Source organism: Hippoglossus hippoglossus, chromosome 16 (genome assembly GCF_009819705.1).
Source record: "Hippoglossus hippoglossus isolate fHipHip1 chromosome 16, fHipHip1.pri, whole genome shotgun sequence".
NCBI classification, from domain to species: domain Eukaryota; kingdom Metazoa; phylum Chordata; class Actinopteri; order Pleuronectiformes; family Pleuronectidae; genus Hippoglossus; species Hippoglossus hippoglossus.
Window position 1 is genome coordinate 10,001,909 of NC_047166.1, and position 21,258 is coordinate 10,023,166.

The window sequence follows — 21,258 nt, forward strand, 5'->3', positions numbered from 1 at the left end:
TGTTATAACGCATGCTGTGTGTGTGTTTCTTGTAGACATGATGGAGACCAGTGTCGGGTTATTGAAGTTATTTTTATTTATATTAGACTCTTGAGTGTAAAAGGATGCCATTCAAAAGGAGCATTGATAACCATACAAACTCAATTCAAGGGGTTAACAAGGGCAGTTGGCGAAGAAGGGGGATTCAATGAAATCTCCAACGTACCATACCATATATACACAAAACATCTTGGAGAGATCTCAGAAGCCCAATGCTATACATAGTTATTATTGCTAGTTACGGTAGGGCTACTGCAGCACCAGTAGCAAGAATCATATTGCTATGTACCTTGTGTCATTGCATGGGATTTGTCGTTCTCCACTCTGTGGACTTGAGTGGCAGTTCTCCATTCAATCGTTAAAACGGGGTCTTGATAGCCCTCAAGTATTTTTTTTAAGAGCAAAGGTTCTTGATTATTCAGATATTATAGACAGTGAGATATACAGAATACCATAAGGTAATACAAGGAAAATACAGAATTGCCACCTATAAAAAGTAATAAAAAAAATATTAGAACCAAGTGAGGGAACTGCATAACCATTCACAGAAAAAAATGTGTCATGTTGCTACGTGCCAGTGCTTTTTTTTCTACAACAATATTTATATAAAAACTTGAAAATAAAAGCGGTGGTACTGATACATTTAAGAATATAAAACTACAACGTAGTAACGTCATTACCTTTCTGACTTGCCTCACCACTGTTCACAGTTTACACAGAGTTCGACCAGACAAGGGGAAAGAATTTAGACCAAGACCACTTGGTTCTTTGCACATCCATCCCTACACCAGCATCACCACTGTCGGTGCAAGCAACCGTCCCGTTAGACCCGTTTATTTTAAGTGCTTTCAACAATGATAATAATAATAATAATAATAATATTCAGTGGTACTGACGTTACGCACTTTGAATTCACACCTAGCATTCATTTTATTTAGATTAGTTTCTTTTTCATTTCAGTAAAGTGTCCATTCATATGAAAACTAAACATATTTTTTCTATACATTTCCTAACAAAAAATAATAGTAAGAATAATCAACGTGAATACAGGTTCCTCGAATGGGCGGGGTTGGGGTGTGATTGACCTCCCCCGTAACCAGTCAGCATGCTGGGAGAGTACTGTACTTCCAGAAAACACGACGAGAGACGGTCCAAAGGGGAATTGAGACAAATAATAAAGAAAGAAGAGAAGAATGTAAGTTAATCAGGCAACATCAACTCAGACAGAAAGAACACAGAACATGTTCCTCTCACTATCTGACCACTATGGAATTAGAAAATCATTTAGATTTTAAAACTTATCAATTCAAACTCAAGGGAGAAGGAGAAGTACTTGATCTTGCTCTACTTCAATCCATCCTCAAAAAGTCACTAATTACAGTTTAGTCCACTGAATAGCTTTTTTCCCCGGCATGCAACCACATCTCATGGTCTTCCTCAGCAAGTTTAGTTTGCCCAGTTGTCAAGTATGTAGCTAAGTCCATCTAACCCCATCCATCAATCCATCCCTTCACCTGTACCAATCTGTTACACCATGGACATAACACCAGTGTATCACAGGGTCAGAAGCTACGTCATTTAACTGAAAATGAGCTAATGTGATGTCATCATGTAAAGCAGAACTGGTTTGTAACACAATAATGTGGAGGACCATGAGATGCAACTGAGAAAGAAGCCAGTAAGGGGACACTGTCTTTTTTTCCTTTTTTAAGATCAAAAAGAAAATTTAACATTATTGTTTTATTCATTAAAACAGTTTGTGGTCACTTTATTCTTTAAAATGGCCAGATAGTGATAATACAAGTCAAAATCATGTTAGTTTCAAAAGTTAATTGGTGACAGAGAAAAAAGACACAAGTTGATATTTTTGGACATTTTGAAGCGTTGTGATAAAAACGAAACAAAAAGGCCAGCCCTCAGGGTCCTGCGAGGTCGAAACCCTCACCACCACGTTAGTCCGTCTGATACTGATTACTGAAGCGAGCGTGTGCACTAACAGCAGCGATAAAGTGGTGCCAAAGGTACAGAGGAACTCACAGAGGGGGGTGGGGACTGCCTTTCAGTCAAGGGTAGGCTCTCATAGCCAGGGTTGCCATTGGAGGAAACGTTTGGAGTCCTGTATAGAGATAGAAAGAGACAACGACAGAAGAGAGGGGGAAAGGAGGAAATGGAGGATGAAGGGGAGAGAGGGAGCAGGGGCGAGACACATTGAGAAAGACAGAGGGGAGCGGGGAACCGCGGGGTGACGGGAGCCAAGGATAGGCAACAGGAAACAAGGAGAAAGTGGTTAGAAATATAGTGCGGAAATACACAGCACTCAGTTTAACTAGTAGCACCACTGTTGCTCAAGCAGGCGTACAGTCCACTCCCGACTCATGATGCACTGCAGGATTTATACAATAATCTGCAATTACATGCATTTAGAGCTGGGTGTGACCCACCAGTTCCATTTCTGCTATAACCTTGTTTTCCTAATGAATCTGTTTATCTGCACAATAAACCCCAGAAAGCTTTTAGAGCAATCCTGAGCAGACTCCATTTCGGAGGAGTGGACTGTATTGTTCCTGTTCTGCTGAGTTTCTGAGTCAGTGTCGTGTTTGTGTGTGTTAATACTGGATGTGGGAGTTTCAGGATGATCAGCCGGCATTAGAAGAGGAAGTTAACTAGTCCACGATTAGGTAGCACTAACTAAACTGGGAAGCTTTGACAAGAGAGAGAGAAAGGGATAGAACGTAAAAAGATGAGAAAACAGAGAGTGAGGAGGTGGGAGAACCAAGGAGGATTGTGGAAGAGAGAAGCAGCAGGACAGATGCAGAGAAATAACCTGAGAGATGTTGGACACCACAGTGAGGAGACGGATGAGAGCGATGCAGGAGGCCGTGGAGGGGCTGGGTTGGGGTGGGGGTTACCTATAGTCAACCTGAGCCTCACAGCGCCGGAGTTTTTACGACACAAGCAGTAGTCTACTGCCTTTTCGGAGACAGGGCGCCATTTGAGACGAGTCCGTGAAATGACCGAGCGGCCTACATCGTCTGTCCTGAAACACTCGACAGACGGAGAGACAGACACACAGACAGACAGACAGACCTCTGGAGTTGTGTCTGTTTCTCTGCCTACACTGTAGTCCATATTGACCTGTCTGTGTGTCTGTCTGCAATGCATGTGCTGAACCTGACAGCTCTGTGGATTTGGACTAATCCTACATGGACCATATATATATAAATATATCCTATATAGACAAAAGCATGTAAACCTAGCTGACTACACTGCACTGCTACTATGTCCATATACAGATGAGTGTGCATTATGTCCAACATCTGTTGTGTCTGTCATCAGGAGAGATGTGTCTGTTTTGAGAGGAAACGTTTAGAAATTTCCAGATAAAAAGACTATGTGTCTGCACAAAAGTATCTCAACAGTTCTCCGTCAGTCTCTATGTGTTGTTCACATGTTGTCTGTGTTGTTATTCTACACCCTGGACCTTTTACAATCCCTGATCCTGCATCAGTACTAAAGTTGCCCACAGGTGCAGATCTCAAAAAGAAAAAAGCACAAACTGCATCTAAGGGCAACTTCCTCCCTCCTCTTGTAACATCTGGGACGTTCTGTCTGTCTGTCTGTCTGTCTGTGTGTCTGTGGGTCTGTGTTACTCACGGGAGGGGCGGCGCACTAGAAAACGGGGGTGTCCACCCGGCCCCCGGGTAATTATAGAAGGGGGCCATGGCCCCTCGCTGAGACCCCGAGGCCGTCTGTCTACGTGCCTGATGGGAGGTGAAGGGGTCCTCACTCTCGCTGTCCGAGTCTTCGTACTCCTCTGATTCACTGTCATTGTCCAGGAAAGAGAGAGAAAGCGATGTGAGAGAGAGCAGAGGAATGATGTGTCTTCATACCAAGCTGTATTCATTACTATAGTTACATGTTACTTATTTTTCTTTAAATTAAAATACATCTTAAAATACAGCTGTATTTATTCCCTCGGCCACTCATCTTGATTCGTCAGACACTTACATTCAAAGAAAACGTGCATCAGATGAGGACTTCAAATGGATTTTCCATCACAGAAAACATCAAACTGCTGATCTACACAAACTGCAGAAGCAGCACCGATCACAAACCACCTTTTCTCGTTCTTAGCTGACGACACTTGAAAAGGGCTCTGGTGGATTTCAGCAAATCTGGAACAAGCTGCTTCATATCCACACTCTGCAGATACAACAGACCTGTGCTACTGCTGCAAACCCCTGATGCTAAACTGTCCAAAGCAAATGTGTCTGAAAATGGATTAAGGAGAATCCAACATTCAGCTGTTATGGATCAATTTTATGTAATTCTATCATATTACTATATACTTTTGTACTTGAGCTAGACGGCAATCCCACACATTAAGTTTCATTTTATATTTTTCAAGGATAAATTTGACAACTAAGTATTAGATCAGTATGTTTCTGCATCATATGCCAAACAGCATGATATGACATGCAGAAACTCACGCTTTCATGAATAGAGGCGTGTAAGATAAGACAATTCTTCATTATTGTCCCAACGGGGAAATCTGCTGTGTTGCAGCGCAAAAGAGGTTAAAAATAGGCATTAAACACAAAATATAAATACAATATAAGTAATGTATAAAGTGTAAACACTGTATACAGTGTACAGTATATTCTCTCTAACACTCTGGGAAAAGATGGATTTATTTCTTCTATATTTATGGTAGGCAATTCATGGTGGAGTGTGGAAATAGAAATTCCCTACTTATCTTTATTTATACATTGCAGTACATATGATATATATTCATATCAGTGTATCTACCTATGCACCAACACACACATTGACAGTCCCTCTCTCACCTGGGGAAGCTCCTCCAGGCACCGGGCAGAGAGCAGAGGATGGCAGTGAAGGCCAGAGCAGAGAGGAAGGAGTACAGGGAGAGGTAGAGCAATCCCTCCATGCCATCATAGCACAGGCCTTTCAGTGAATCTATGTAGTCCTAGAGAAGAGCAGAAAGACAAAAGAATGAATGATGATAAAAAGAAGCAGTGGCTTGGTAATTTATTATTTTTGCTCAGTAAAATGGCTTACCTTATTCAGACCCCTGCAGTTCAGCAGAGCCACCAGCTGATGAAAGTTGCCCTCTGTGGAGTTGAGTATCTGTTGAACCTCCCTCAGGGATTTCTGTCGTGACACAAACTTTTTGTGAGATTATGTGAGAAAACTCTTGTGGTTCTCGTGAAATTGCGTGTTTAAGTGAGAACGTACCTCAGCTTTGGGGAACTGTGTGAGAGCATTTCTGTCCAGATTGGAGAGGTGTGTGTGAATGTTGGACAGCGCCCTCTGAGACTGAGTCAGCACCTGAAGACAACAATCAGTGGAATTTTACTCCTTTATTTTGCTTTATTCCTCAAATATACAATTAATATGCAAAGAGCGTCACTATTTAACTTTATTTGAGGACAGGACACACAGCTACACAAAAAAAAAATTGTATTTAACCATGTATGAGCAGGTCTGACATAAAATCTGCCATGTGAGATGAGAGTCAGTAAAGGTCATTTAGTTTTTACATATATACTTAAAACATCGATACAATTCTCCATTTATGTTAGACACTGCCTCATAAAGGTTTGAAATATCTTTATTTTATTGATTGATTAATTGATTGACTGACATGTGACTGACTATATTTACATGGACAACAATGTTCCAATATTGACACGATTAAGCCAATAGTCTGAATAAGACTCTGCTGAATGAGCAATAATCAAATTAAGACGTGGAGTATTCTGACCGTATAGTTGCATTATGTCTTAATTGCATTATTACGTCCTGTTGGAGTTTTACTGCATTTTCTGACAAACCAACATGCTTGACGACGCATGTCCTGGGTTCAAGTGTGAACAAGTAGTAGGAAATAACTTTGACGTGAGAGATAATCAGAAGATTATCTATAAAATGTAAACAGGAACATGAATGGAATATCTGATCAGCAGCAGTAATGTCAGAATATGATCAATGGTCAGATTATTGGTTTCCGTGTGAACATGGTGGCGTTACCTGCTGGAATGGACTGTTCATGCGCCTGCCGCAGCTCAGGTAATAATCCAACACATCTGAATGGCCAAACAAAACACCAGCGCACAACACGTCAGCGCACAATAGAAACATTTAACTGTCATTATATTGACTTCTGCTGACATATGTACAATCCAGTGCACGGCAGCTCGCTCTTCCAGAAAGTGCTGCTGCTCTGGCACGGGGGGGGGGCAGGTTAACTCTGTACCTGAGCTGGTGCCTGTGTTGAAGTTGGTGGAGTTGAGGACAAATGTGTTTGGGTCCGTGCAGAAGTCACTGAGAGCCTGGCGATGAAGAAGAAGAGTGACAGGAGGAGTGAGGCAGGATGACAGGAGAGGAGAAAAAAACCGAGAGAGAGAGCGAGAGAGAGAAAGAGAGAGAGTGTGGGAGAAAATGATCACAAGGGAAAAGTTAGCAGACACACTGACCGACTGACATATTTACCACCTCACGTATCTGACAGCAGCTCACAGTATAGTGACAAATATCGATCAGCCTGCATCACACTGTCCTGGATAAAACTGGGCTCCTCTTTCCATGAGATCATCACTCATACACTCTGTCCCATATCCCTGTTGACCTCCTTTTCCAATTCCCGCCTATACATTGTTGTAGCCTACTTTTGCAGAGGAAGCGTTTAGTTCAGGGACGATGATTCACACTCGGGCTGAAGTCGCCCCACCAGAAGAGGGAGCGAGAGCCACACGGAGAGGCCGACAAAGCCTGAGACAGAACAGAGTGGGCAGGCTCGCAGCTGGCCCATTGTTTCTCTGTAAATGACCAGGGACAGAGCAGCTCTGTCCGGACCCACAGGCCTTGGGACATCTCCCGCCAGCTCCACATGACACAGAGGACTCTTAAAACACGGGCAGCGGAGCAGAAAAACAGCCATTTACCCCCTCACACCCCTTAAGCCCCCAGACCGAAACAGTCTCCCCTTCAGAGAGCACCACCAAACTCCCCAGTGAAAGTGGACATTAAACTTTTCTCTGTGTTCTTTGTTCTCCATAAATGTCACCGTGCTGAAAGAGGCTGCGTTGTCTGGACTCTGATGGTGTTGGTGGACTTTCAGCTGAACATGGTCCAGCGACATGTTTGAGATTTTATTTGAACAGGACGACACTCACACGCCTCCTTGTCCACCCTGTCTAAGGTCTCAAGGGGCCTGGGAACAGTTACAGCCTCAAGCTTTGCAGTGCTGATGGAAGGCTGATGGTTTCTCTCTCTCTTTCTCACTCTCCGTCTCTCTATCTTTCACTTTAGCTCGCTCTGTCTCTCAAACCGATCTCTCTCTCGATGCACTCTCCCGCTCCTCCTCTCCCCTTCCTCACTCTCGCTGAAAGCCCCTCTCTTCATCTTCTATCTTTGCTTCTCGGAGCCAGACGCCCACACACTTGCAAACACACTTACATGAAAAACACGCACTTTTGTGCACAAACACATCTTGTTCACAAACGCGCTCATGGACACGCGCATTGAATCTTTAATCTCTGCCCCATTTTCCTGCCTTTTTGGTCTTCTGCCACGACTGCAGTGTTCCTGGGGAGGCAGCTCTTTTCACAATGGGCACAATGGGCACAGAAATCCCACAAACACACAAACACACACACACACACACACACACACACACACACACACACACACACACACACACACACACACACACACACACACACACACAAATCATGGGTCAGCCTCCTAAAGCTCTCTTCCCTCAGCTGTGGTCCTCCAATCCCTCCCATGACAGCCCCATTCACTTCCTCTTCCTCCCTCCCTCCCTCCCTCCCTCCAGTCCTGGCCCTGCTCACCATCCCAGCTTCACTGGGTCTACTCACCACTACAGTGGCCGTCTCCAGGCCCAGGGAGCCCCAGCTTAGGAACAGAGCCAGCCATGCCAGCACGGTCATCCTGTGGGAGAACGACACAAACTCTTCAGCCAAGAGGACACCATGATCACCAGCTCAGTCCAGTGCTGTATGGTTTGTTGGTCTGAAGATACAAGTGTGTGTGTGTGTGTGTGTGTGTGTGTGTGTGTGTGTACTCACAGGATGAGCAGCCAGCGGGCTTGCTTGGCCAGTCCCAGCAGGATGAACAGACACACTATGAGGTCAAGCAGCAGCAGCAACACGTATGACAGCCACCTGTGATAAACATACATACAAGGTTATTCTCTAAATGAGACACGGTTGTCTGGTGAAAACAGACAATGTTTTTTTTTCCCCACAGCTTTTAACTTTATTCCACAGCTTTCATATCATGCCAACTGAGGTGTTAGATTATTTTTACTTTATTAAACATGGTTACAACATGTATATTACTGTTTTGCTTTGTATTGTACAACTGTGCACACACATGCACAAAACAAACTACCATGTATAAACCAAGGGGCTAAATGTTGTTATCACAGTGCGACTGAGTGACCTTTCATGCTGTGTTATGCCACAGGGAATTCATTCATTATCAGAAGGAACTAAACTTTTCTTTTAATCTATATGGTCTATAGTTTTCTCTTGTTTTTTTTATTGTAGCAAGTACTGGTCGTAAAGATTATTCCCACAGTGATAATTGTTTTTAGATTTCCTCTACCTCAGATCAGATTGTTCCATGAGGGTATAGTTGGATTAAACCTATTATAGTAGATTGCAAATTTTGCTAAACTGCAACTGTAGCTTTTTTGTTGTGTCTTTGTGAAGAAGGAACTTCAAGTAAGTTTCTACTTTGCTGGAGAATGAAACATGAAGTCTTCAGGGATGTCTTGGTAAGAATTGGGGACTGATGTAATGTACAGTATCAAACTCCAGCCAAACACATGGCATCCTCTACGCACTGTAAATACATTTACACTCTACACTGATAAAAGCACATGTGTAAATAATAAAAATGGCTGCGTCTACATTCAGTCGGGGTCCTGATGCAGAATGTGCTGATTCTCTGTGACACTGCTGTGACTCTGCAGTGACTTACTGGGACTCGTGAACGGAACAAAGCCATTATTATTGTGACACATGTGTTTTTACTGTTATGACAAATCAAAGAGTCAAAAAGGCCTATGGGTCTGTTATTAGTCAGCTACAACATACAGTTTTATGAGTGCACTAAAGACAGGTATGGACAAAAAATATACGTTGTTATGTTCTTCTTTTTGAGATGTGTCTCTTTAAAGAAGAATAAACCTTCCACCACCTTCAGTCATGTTCCCATGCAGAATCAAAACAGCTGAGATGTGTAATATTATTAATCAGACTTTAATAACCCTGCAGATCTGAAAAAAATCTATTTATGTGTCTATCAAACAAACAAACAAATCACATTCACTCAGCCTGTGTTCTGCTGGATTAAGATTTAGTTTGTATCTTTTTGTTCCTTTGATGTTTGAGATAAGTCAGACACAAAAGTCCTCCTCGTGAGGTCAGGGAAGTTGTGCGGTTGGGATGAGGTTTGTGTGTTTGCAGTCTGTTGATGGGAAGCAGGTCTTTTATATTGTAACCCACTGACATTAAATAGGATGTACTATATTCATGGGCTTTTATTAATCAATTAAAGTGTCCACATTGTGGGATATGGAAGATAAAAGCATCCTGTCAAGCCATTACGTGCATGAACGCTTTGTCGTTTTTGAGGAATGAAAAAGTTTCCACTGCATCACCCAAACAAATAGATCTTAATAAACATGCAGCATTTATGAGAGTGTGGGGAGGACAGTTTCCTCAGGCTCATGCAGTGCTGAGAGCAGGGGTGTGGCTGCACTGACACACACAGTTTATTATCCATCGAACGCCTCTGTGTGTGAAATCTACTCTATTTGACCTTCTCATGCTTCTGCAGAACAAATGACAATTCCCATTAACGATATCTTAATATAGTAATGTTCCAGTAAAACAATGTGTCAATAGTCATGATGTTACGTAAATGCTTGAAATGGAAGATTTAACTCTAATTAAACCCAGATTGTCTCATTAGAAAATAAAAAGATAAAAATGAACTTCCTCCATGTTTATGAGGGATCATTATGTCTTACACAATAACCACAAGAAAGAAGAAGATTTCAAATGGAAAAACTAATAAATGTCAAATTGGAAACGGCAAAAGAACATTAACAGTCGTAAACTGGGAGATGCCTTACTGCCAATGTTCGCTGTCGATCGTGAAGCAATACACATCGTTTTCTGATTGCAAAATCTCAAGTATTGATGTTTCTTTGTTTAGTCTCTGCAAAACCAATACACACAGTAAACTAGGCCAAATATAAATAATTATTCAACATAATGGTTCATTGTAGAGGTCGGCTATGTCCTAATAATTTCCAAGGAGATTTTCTGGAAACAACTATTAAATTAGTTTTTTGTTGCATGAACTAAAATCTGATATGTTTGCAAGTTCACATAACAAATTAAACACTGCTATTCTAACTAGCATAAAATCTTATTGATCTTTACTGGAATTAATTGAAAATTTTGGACCATTCAATGAATCGAATTGTAGCTGAAACAAATGACCATGTGTCTTGATACATATTGAGTCTTCTACTTAGATACACAATCCTGGCACATGGGGGAATCTGTCCACGTGGACTGCGGCCTCACCTGTAGTCTTCATTGACCGTCAGTGTGTTGGCCGCCCAGCCAGGTGAGAAGGGGCTGGGCATCAGGCCGTTGGTGGGCACCATTGTGGGGGCCACAGAGGGCGGTACCGGTGTGAGAGGTATGATGGACGCCCCGCTGACGCCGCTGTCATTCGCCATCCCTGCGTCGATGCCGGACTGAGCCAGAGAGATGGAGGAGAGCAGGTTGATCACGTTGTCAGATAACCTGCGGCAGTTCCGCGTGGACACCAGGAAGGGTTTACTGCCGGTAAAGAGCTCCTCCATTGTGGACAGCGGGCCAGAGACGGACAGCTGCAGCCCAGTGATTGTGTCTGAAATCTGAAAAGGGAGGACGGAAGAATGTGAGGGGAGTTAAATGGCATGGAAACCACAAAGTAGAGGATGTTGATGCTCATAAAGTCAAGTTCAGCAAAGAGCGGGTGTGTTATGGAGAATGAAAAGTAGAGATACTTTCTACTGAATGTCCCACATACAGTAGATTACAACACAAGTTAGAGTTCTGGTCCTGCAAAGTGCTTCAAGTAAACTTTTGGGTTAAAATGAAAAATCCTGGTATATTAATATCAGTCTATAGAGTTAGGTCTTAGTTTAAAGTTTGAGATCATGCATCTTCTTCGTCTGCAGTCGACTTCATATTCAATGATTTCTCTGATGAACCTCATCTACCAGCTGCAGAATTCCTTTGCTTCTCCACCTGGGTTTTCTTTTTGTTTCCCTTTCAGAGAAAATCCTATTATTTCATTTATAATTATATAATCTTTAATATTATATCTATGTATAGATACTTATGCTGTTTAAATAATTTTAGATTTAGCTACCTGTGATATTAGGATCACACACAGTTCCAATTAAAATTTAATTATAAGTCTTAAAATGTCTCCAGTGAACTAAAGTTTAATAAAAGTTTAAGTTAACTACAGAAGGATCTAAATTATTATCTCTTTTAAAGATATTTTTGGCCTTTATTTGACAGGACAGGGTTGAGTGTGAAAGTGGAAGAAATGCAGCAGAGGACCAGGATCGAGCTGGACCACCGCCGGAGGACTCAAACCTTCATATATGACGCACCCACTCAACCAGGCGAGATATTGTGCGCCCGAGGTTCAGATTACTGGTTTAAATGTACTTATTCCACTGTCTCTTTCCATTCTGTCTGACGTTATTGCTTGACGAGGGTCCGATTAGAAATCCTGCTTTAGTTATGATTATTGTTTTCTTTCCATCGATGGATCAGAGCAGATTCACTTGTGTTGTTTTTCACAGTGTAAGGACATTTAGCAGTCTGACACACCAACCACTGTCTGACCACATCAGGGAAATCAATAACGCAAAAGTTTTTATCGGATTTCCCTTCTCTCTCTGCAGACCACATGTAAGCATCAGCACATCATCTCTGTCTCTGTCTCTCTCCCACACACACACAGACACACACACACACAGACACACACACACACGCACGCACGCACGCACGCACACACAAACAAACAAACAAACACACACAGCATGGTAGATCTTCAGCTTGACATTTTACTTGCGGAGAGCAGCACTCACCAGCAGATCGATGGAAGCTAGCGTATAATTGGCTGTGAGAAGAGACGAGGTCAACTGATACATCCCATCATTAGCCTCGCTGTTGCCATAGAAACCGATGCCTATGGCAACACTGCAAAGGGAGGAGAAAAAAAGAGACATGAAAACATTGTGGGGGGGGGGGGTGGGGGGTGGGGGTAGAGAGACAGATAGCAGAGGCATACATGTAATGTTTAATTCAGTGTGTAAGTACATTTTAAATGAATGTGACACAAAGAGACAGAGCTGGTGAGGATGTGATATGTGCGCTCGGGATGAGCATTACCCTCAGTGGAGCGCAGGGGAAGGAATAAACAGATGATGGGGGGGGGGGGGATCTGACTCTTAGCACTCGACGGTTAAGCTCCAGCAAGGAAAATATTCGAAATGTTAAACATAGCGACGTGTTTACACATCTTTCTGTTATTCAAATATTCAGATTAAGGCCCGGGCCAGATGTTCATCAAATCCCCTCAAACGTCAGAGGAATGGTATGGCCCAATCTCCCACAAAGTATGTGACCCAGATTAGAAAGCAGGGGGGGGGGGGAAGAGGAATGTGTGTCTGCGTCTGTGTGTGCTCTGCATTTCAAGCTGGCGAATGGGAACGCCATCTAATGCGGCTGCGTCGACAAATGACACACACTGCTTTTGTGCTTGTGACCAAAAGGCCACCGTCTGGAGGAAAAAGAGTTTCACACGAAATATTTTCAAGAGAAACTGCAGCTCCATTTTTTTTCACCCGGTCTAGAACAGAGAGCTCTTACACTGAGCATCAGAAGAGAGGACGACATTACATTTCACAACATTACATTATATTACATTAAGGTCCATAAGGGGGAGACACGAGCCACAGCAGCCAACAGTCTGTATGTGATGGCATCATTATGACGGCTGAAAACATCTCCCCAGCACATTATGTTCTGTGATATAGCAACACAGTCTGGATGCATTACTGGGAACGGACTAGAATATGATAACAAGCTCTGCTGTAGCATTAACTTGCACAATAATTGCATTATAGCATTAAGCTGTAGATTTAAAAGGTCTGATGCAGCAGAGCTTCTCCTCCTCCTTGTGCTTCAGCTTTACAAGAGTGTGAGCGACAGACGTCAAGCTGCATCTCTTTGTAAAGTACAGCTTAGGCCATGGACTGACTGGATGACTCCATGGTCACTAGATCTGAAGTGGGTAAAAGACTGAACTGGGCATGCTCAGATATTCCCCTCTCTCACTCTCACACACACACACACACACATAGATGGGGAACCGGTGAACACACACACTCTGTTGCTACAGGCCTGTGGTTAGTAAACAGCAACACAACATGACCATCAGCTGTCATCCAGGCGTCCTTTCCTGTGCATGACATTGGTGACTGTGTGAGAGTCTCAAAAGCACATGATGATGATGATGATGATGGAGAGGGTGACAGCTTGTGAATCACAGCCTTGTTGCTGTTGCACCTTAAAGGCAGTGGTGGAAACTGAGTAACCTGTACTTTGCTTGAGTATTAACATGTTACTTTACAGTACTCCACTATATTTCAGAGGGAAATAATGGACTCTCAAGTAGGAGTACGGATATTTTTGTTCCTTTCTTGTCCCAATTTCATAAATGTGAAACTTATGAGTTGTTACCAGTTCCACCAAAAAGCATTTTCCCTTTTAACGTCTCAAATGAACATTTTGTTCAACGTTTTGGGAAATGAGCTGGTTTGATTTCTAGCCGAGATCAATATCACTCTCACATCTGTGCACTGGTTATGAATGATGTGTTTCAGCCAGCAGCAGATTATTTTAGGACAAGGACCAGAACTTGAGGGAAACAGCCCGGCTTTGTCCAAAGAGAAGAAATTCCACCCACCAGTGAAACTAAAGCTCAGTAATTAACATGTTATGTTTTTATTTTGCTTAGTTTGGAAACCACCGAACTGTAAATACAGAACTGACAAGTCGCTTTGACTAACTGCAATTGCTTCTTATGTAATACTCCATAACAAGTAAAAGTCCTGTATTCAAAACTTAAATATCTATGTAATAATACCTCTGTGACAGTCACAATATTATATGTGACAATAGATTTTGTTGTTGCTGCTGGTGAAGATGAAACTACATTGAACTACTTTGTATGCAGTTTATTCCAGTGGTTACTAATGTAGGCGCCAGGGTTCTTCCAAAAAGCTGCAAGATATATCTGAGGGGGGTAATAAAAGATAACTGTGGCAGGAGAGAAAGAGAAAGTTTAGACTCTTTTCTAAAATGTATTTTATTACAAACTTCCCTTATTGCGAAATATGGGATTTGACAAGGGGCCTTAACTAGACACTTCTTATTTATAAGGGTTTATAAGGGTGTTTATAATGGTTGGGAAACACTGGCACTGTGTTTGCTGCATTTTATTTATTAGTTTTTTTGTGTAAATTATAATGTGGAAAATAACTATGGCTTCCATATTATTGAGAGGAGTAGAAAGTATTATGTGGCATGAAAGGGAAACGCTTAGTTTAAGTACAAGCGCCTCAAAATTAAACTCAAATAAATGTATTTAAGTTAGATCGAACCACTGCTGATAAAGTTACACATATTTTATTAGTCACAGGGGTCCTTTATTTTCTAGACTTAATGTTTTGCAGGACTCGTACTTATTTTATAGTGAGTAAAAGATCCGAGTACTTTTTCCATCACTGCTGGAAGGTGACCTGTGTATAATGTTGTAAAAAGTAAGAGCTCTGAGGTTGATGATGACATCTGACTCCTCCTCCTCACCAGCACAGCGTGACAGATGCCACGGCCACCCACGTGACACAGCAGATGCCCCTCCCCTTCTTCCCGCTGTAACCGTGACCCGTGCTGCCATCTTCATCCTCCTCCTCCTCCTCTGAACCCTCGCCCCGGTCACCGCGGTGGCAGCAGCAGTAGTGTATGAGGAAGGAGAGGACCACCAAGAGGGAGACGACAAGAGCGATGGCCGATAAACTGGACAAAACCAGCAGAGTCTGGAATGGAAGTGGTGAAGAGGAGGATCAGTCAGCGGATGAGTCAGTGAATGTGAAAAATGATACTTTAATTCCATATTTACAAGAGGAGAAGAGCAATTGGAGAGAGTAAAATAGCAGCTAATCCCATTAAATTCCATAGCTTGTCATATTGTTTTCCGCCCCCATTAGCAGTAGGAGATGCTGATTAAAAAGGTGTGAGACTATAAATTGTGTGATTCAACACAGCAGGAGGTATAAGGGATTCAGATTCACTCTCTATGTGCACTCTGCAAATAGAGGGACAAATTTAACACTATTCATTTGAAGTGATTCTTGACCGTCTCTGGGGTTTAACCCTTAGATCCCTGATCTGTCTGTGCACCCTCATGAATATTAATGTCACTAAGCCACGTCAGACTTTCACTTCTGATCGGGCTCCATGTCATAAAGTCAACATTACTGAAATGCATTTCCCTCCAACGCATAACTACAGTATTATCCTTCATCCATCTGCCCGTCTGTCACTTCCCATTCCTCCACCTTCCCTCCATCTCACCTCCTGCTCTCACCAAACCCCTCCTCTCCAGCCATCCCTCTTTCCCCACGCTCTCGCTCGCTCCCACTCTTTCTCTCCCCCACTCTCCCCTCGCTTTCTTTCTATCCACACCACTGAATCTCTATTAATAATCTGTGACCTACTTAAATACATTCACTGCCACTCTCTCTCTCTCTCCCTCTCTCTATTTCTCTCTCTCTCTCTGTCTCACTCCTACTCCCACTCGATGTGCCTTCCCTCTCTCCATCTCCCTGCCCGTCTTCTGTTCAGCAACCTCCTCGCATTACTCATTCCCTCTCTCGCAGCACTTTCAGTCTCTTTTGTCTTTCTATTCTGCAGGATAATTTGCGTCCCCCCCCCTCCGTCTTTGTACCACAGAGAAGTCACAAACACGCACTGTGTTATAGCTGGAGCGTTTTACATGAGAGCCTGCTGGAGGAGAGGGAAGAGACCTGACATTTTGCTGCAGAAACTGCTCAGTTCAGAGCCGCGCAGACCACAGCAACCTGCAGGAGGACTCAGTGCATGAGGAATCTTGCGCTTTCTTTGAGTCTGAATCACATGAAACGTCTCAAATTTGCATGCACAGAAGCAGAGGGTAGAAATTATGCATCAAAGCATGTAAATCAAAGTAGAAACATTAACCCGTTTAGCTCAGGGGTCTGGTGCCATCTTCAAACCAAAAATGAAGTTAATAAATGGGCATGAAAACAGGAATCTGCAGGCTCTCACCATTTCTCTGCAGATTGCTCTTGTAAATTCAGGGCTTTATGGAGCAATTGATGGAGCGATGTAAAGCAAATTGCCCATTCACCCAGCAATATAGCACAGTATCCCCCATACATTTCTAACTATTATGGTGTAATAATTATGCAGTGTGGCGCCTCAGATTTGACAGATGAAGTGCAGCATGTGGTTACAGTGTCGTGTGAGCGGTCGTGGCAGGTGTCTGTTACCTGCTGGTACTCCCAGCTGTCGGGGATAAAGATGTTGTCCCTCATCTGCATGGTGAGGTCCAGCCGGGGGAGGGCGTGACACACCCGCACCCACAGCGAGGGACTGTAGCTGGGCACCGTTGTCATGGCAGCCATTTTCTACTGCCACTGGTTCCCTCCTCCACCCTGCGGGAGGGAGGAAAGAGGGGTCAGAGGATGTGAGGTAAGAGCAGAGGAGAAGGAAAGTAGGTAAGGAGGTGGTGAAGGTCTCCCTGAGCCCACGGCCGAGCTGAGAGGGCAGAGAGGTCAGCGTGAGCTCGACGGCCACCGTGACCCCCCCTCCTCCTCCGCCCTGATGCAATTTATGATCAGTGATCGCTTGAGCAAGGTGCAGATCAAAATGTCAGACATAGTTACTGGAGACAAACTCTCAGGAGCATAAATCAGTGCAGACACACACCTCAGTCCCAGGGGAGGTGTGTGTGTCAAGGTTCAGCTAATGAGCAGAGTCCAGCCTCCTCGTGGCAAACTCAATCATTTACATTCAGTTCAACACTGGACTCGATTATCAGTTCAACTTGTTGGGGACAGATACAGACGTGAATCTTCTTTTGTTGTTTGTATGTGATGTGTTTAGAGCTCTAACGGTTTGTTGACTAATCCAGTAGCTGGAAATTAACATTGACCTTAATCATATGTTAATCAGTTTAGACATTTAATCAAGCAAACAAATAGAAATCTGCCAGTTATAACTGTTCAAATGTTCAAATTGCACCTACTCGCACATTTAAAATCATCTTAAGTTGAATATATTTAGGTTTTGGGCTTTTGCAGACAAAATAAAACATTTGTCTTCTGGATAGAGAATCGCTTCTTTTGACAGTTAACTGCACAAATGATTTAAAGGTTGGATTGATTGCTAATAAAAAAGAAATAATGGTAAGTTATGGCTTGTTGCATTTTACCTTGAGCACATGTAGAACATATTACATGATAAAACATGTGGCTTGTTTTTCCACAGACCTTAACCTTATAAAACATGGTATGTGCTATAAGGGCTGGAACATATATAGGGAATATACAGGGGTTCTTTGAAGTGTTCTAGTGGTAGAATATAGAGGCTGTATTTAACTCCTGCACCAGCCTCCGTTTAGTGCTCAGCATTTCTTACTTATAGCCGACCAAGAGGGAGAAAGTAGGGTAAATACAAAGGGCAAATCCGGTTAGCCAAAACACACAGTGGAATCCTCATTACAATGACAGAGCCGAGGGAGAACAGGGGGCAAGACAGAGGCTGGTCGGCTTCTGATACTGGCCGTCCCGATTCAGAGCTTTACTCCTAAAGAAAGAGGCGTTCTAAGTCCAGAGCACAGAGACGAGCATTCACAACAACAACAGCACTGATGCTTAAATATAATAGGTTTCGCAGCTCAATGCAGACAGATACAATTCTGCATTTGAGTCAAACACGTCGGATGGATTCTGAATTCAATACTTGTGTAGGATTTTATTATCTTCAAATGCAGCTGCTATGTTTTCAGCACAACTTTCAATCAGCACAGTATTGGACACCAGTGAGGCTTTCCCCTCCCATTGATTCAGGATCACAATCCACTGCTTCCACTGTGTTGAGCACTGTGCAAGATGAAAGTTTAGATCGAGCCGCATGTCGATTTCAGTACAACACAATTTCCCCCATTCATATGTGGGCCGGAGATGCCCCAGAACAAGTTAACAGTTCGCCCCCAGGCCAGACAGGGCGGCTCTGAGCCCATTACAATAAGTCTGTTCACCTTAATGGTTCCAGCAGCCCAAGTGTCACAAATGGAATCATTGCCAACACTCACTTTCCCTTATTAAATCTGAACATAATGGTTCACACACACACTGATAACTACATCAATCCTCCATCAGCAGAGTAAACAGACTGAGGACTCTGGTCTTAAGTGAATTATTAGATACAATGTATTATTCGCTAAATTTATTAGATTATAAAAAGGGGAATTGTTGTTAAAAGGCTGAGTAAAGGCTTATTCTTCAAAAGGAGAATCAGTGTACCTGTTGTGGTAACCACCGCCAACAATGTGGGTCAATATGGAAAAGCATTTCCCTTGACGGATGACGACACTGTGCTAATAATGATTTTCACTGTGACGCAAATGAGAGGTGACACAAGCAGAATGCATCATATAAAACCTGTTATCAAACAATTACAGATAAAGAAACACAAATAACCAGCAGGTCTGACACCAGGTCCAACTGTGAAGTCACTTCTTGCACAATATTCACTCATTCCAGATGCACGAGTGAGGAAATACAAAGCGACGACAGACACAAGGTCAGAGTTCAGATGCAGATTCTCATGCAAACCCCCCGAACGTTAATGAGGCAACCTGCTGAAAGTGAAGGGGGGGGGTTCACGGTCCTGGAGCAGCAGTTACTCAGCAGCTGTCCCAGATAGGAAGCCTCAAGTTGACGTGATGCCTCCCTGCACGCTTGTTATCATGCCTGTCACCATTGCATAACTGACGGCGAACAAAACGTGAGTTTGAGCTCAGTCGGTGGAGAGAAAAAAAAAAGGAAGAGATGGTGAAGAAAAAAACAACGAAGCTCACGCGACCATGAGCTCTTAAGAGAAAACCGAGCAGGAGGATAATTCTGTCTGCACAGAGCTCAGACAGCACGGAGAATGGAAATCACTTGCATGATATGAGACTCCATGATGTCTGAATGTAAAGAAAAGAGCCATTTTGTGAGGCAGCTACAGAGGCTGGAGCGTTTGTGTCAGCTGAATTTAGGATATTAAAAAAAATAAAAAATATTCATCACCTTCATCTTTTTTTTAAGAGAATACAACTCTGTGAATCAGAGCAGATAAATGATGTCGCTATTTTGCTGTTGAAATGACTCACATTTGCAGGTTGCCTCATAAAATCCTTTCTTATTCACCTGACAGCTCCGAGTGGTCGTCCAACAGCCTCTTAACAACAACCTTAATGACTGTAATTTATGAGGGAGCATTACAGCCTCGTGACACACTACATCAGCCAGGAGAAATGAATTTACATCTCGGTGAAGGGGTTACAAATTACCTTTGTCTGCTGAAGCCACTACATCTCAATTAAAATTCAATTTTCACATCACCTTCGTTTGCCCCAAAAAAAAATGAAGGTCCGGCTCCGACAATGAACCTCAGAGTGAGTGCAGCTGAGCGAAGGTGAGTGCAGCTCCTAGTCAGTAAGTCAGAGCAAATCAGTGCATTGATGTGTGCAAGGGTCCAGCACGAGAAGTTGACGGCGACAAAAAATGCCTCCACACTAATGACCGGAGCTGGAAAATCCCACACGGAATTAAATATTAAATTATCCTGCAGATTAAAGATTTTGGGAGAAAGAGCAGACAGACAGATGAAAGAGCAATCGGGTGGGAAATTATCGGATGCAATCAAAACATCACAGCCTCGTCCATCAATCTGTGCGACCACTTACAACAACTGAGCCACAATGGAAAACAGAGATCAGCCTCTTACCTTCTGTCGCTTGTGCCGGGAGCTTTCTCTCTCTCCTTCTGTCTCTTCTCTTCGCCGGTGTCCGTGAAATATTTACCCACTCAGAGAGGTATACTGCCAGCCATCACCGCCTGATGCTCCTGAAAAAACATCATCCTGAAAAAATGGCTTGGGGGGCAAGCCAATCAAATGTCACAATGGAAATAAGCCAATAATTCTTGCAATTATTAAAAAAATTGAATCGCCGATAATTGTATGGTTGTCTGGTGACAGTGGAGAGGTGCTTGTGTTGATGGATGGGAGAGGAGCTCTCAGTGAAAACGAGAGAGAGAGAGAGAGAGAGAGAGAGAGAGAGAGAGAGAGAGAGAGAGAGAGAGAGAGAGAGAGAGGGGGGGGGGATTAAGATTGAGGAGACACCCCTAAGGGAGTCTTTATCATTGCATTGTAGCCCTTCGTAACTTAATGCCAAAGCGCCTCCACAACACGTCAGCGACACGATTTTGCCTAAAGATAATTATTATGTTAACAGGGATTAGCGGGTTCTAACCCCTCACTCGCTTCATACTGAGATACCAGAGGCACCGACCCCCACCATCAACCATACACACTCCCATCAACCTGACCAATCTCTCTCCAGACTACCAGACTGAACCCTGACCAGATTACTGAGAGGAGCAGAAAGAACTGCCAGCCGACTGTGTGCACTGAATAATAGTGAAAAGAGACATTGAAAAATTCACTCACATGTTGGATGCAAAAATAGTGAACTCCTGCCTATAACAGCCCCATTAGGGGGAAATGTGTCACGAGCTGATGTGAAGAAGAGATGCACATGAAATCAGAGGAAGAGAAGCGAAAGAGAGCAACACAGATGAACATGGGGAGGGGGAGATGCAGGGAAAAGCAACATGAAATACTGAGGACAAAAAAAAGTGGGTTCCCAGGGAGAGATGCTGAGAGAAAAGAGGAGGGAGGGAGAGTGATGGAGTGAACAATGAAC

The 21,258-nt window shown here is 43.1% G+C and overlaps 1 protein-coding gene across 4 annotated transcripts; it reads right to left on the reverse strand.

Annotated features, from left to right (window-relative positions):
• Window positions 1-53: 53 nt before the first annotated feature.
• Window positions 54-21,160, reverse strand: ttyh1 (tweety family member 1). 4 transcript variants are annotated; one of them, XM_034609822.1, is made up of 16 exons: window positions 21,003-21,160; window positions 20,280-20,398; window positions 16,772-16,936; window positions 15,048-15,277; window positions 12,263-12,374; window positions 10,692-11,029; window positions 8,154-8,249; window positions 7,944-8,016; window positions 6,317-6,392; window positions 6,091-6,146; window positions 5,296-5,388; window positions 5,119-5,211; window positions 4,887-5,026; window positions 3,694-3,861; window positions 2,077-2,155; window positions 54-1,158 (listed from the first exon to the last, which is right to left on the reverse strand). In XM_034609822.1, the coding sequence occupies exons 3-16, from the start codon at window positions 16,904-16,906 to the stop codon at window positions 1,075-1,077; spliced, it is 1,773 nt and encodes a 590-aa protein (XP_034465713.1). In that variant the 5' UTR covers window positions 16,907-16,936; window positions 20,280-20,398; window positions 21,003-21,160; the 3' UTR covers window positions 54-1,074. The 4 variants fall into 4 exon arrangements, with proteins under 4 accessions (XP_034465713.1, XP_034465712.1, XP_034465715.1 ...); XM_034609821.1 differs by having other exon boundaries at window positions 20,280-20,414; XM_034609824.1 differs by lacking the exon at window positions 21,003-21,160 and having other exon boundaries at window positions 3,801-3,861; window positions 20,280-20,582.
• Window positions 21,161-21,258: the final 98 nt, after the last annotated feature.

Excerpts from the sequence above, each read along its gene's own strand:
- ttyh1 (XM_034609822.1), bottom strand. The coding sequence starts at position 16,906 with ATGGCTGCCATGACAACGGTGCCCAGCTACAGTCCCTCGCTGTGGGTG. Across the intron at positions 2,156-3,693 it reads TCTAGTGCGCCGCCCCTCCC|GACTCCAAACGTTTCCTCCA; the intron begins GTGAGTAACACA and ends ATCTCTATACAG. Across the intron at positions 1,159-2,076 it reads GGCAGTCCCCACCCCCCTCT|TACTCTCCCAGCATGCTGAC; the intron begins GTGAGTTCCTCT and ends CTGGAAGTACAG.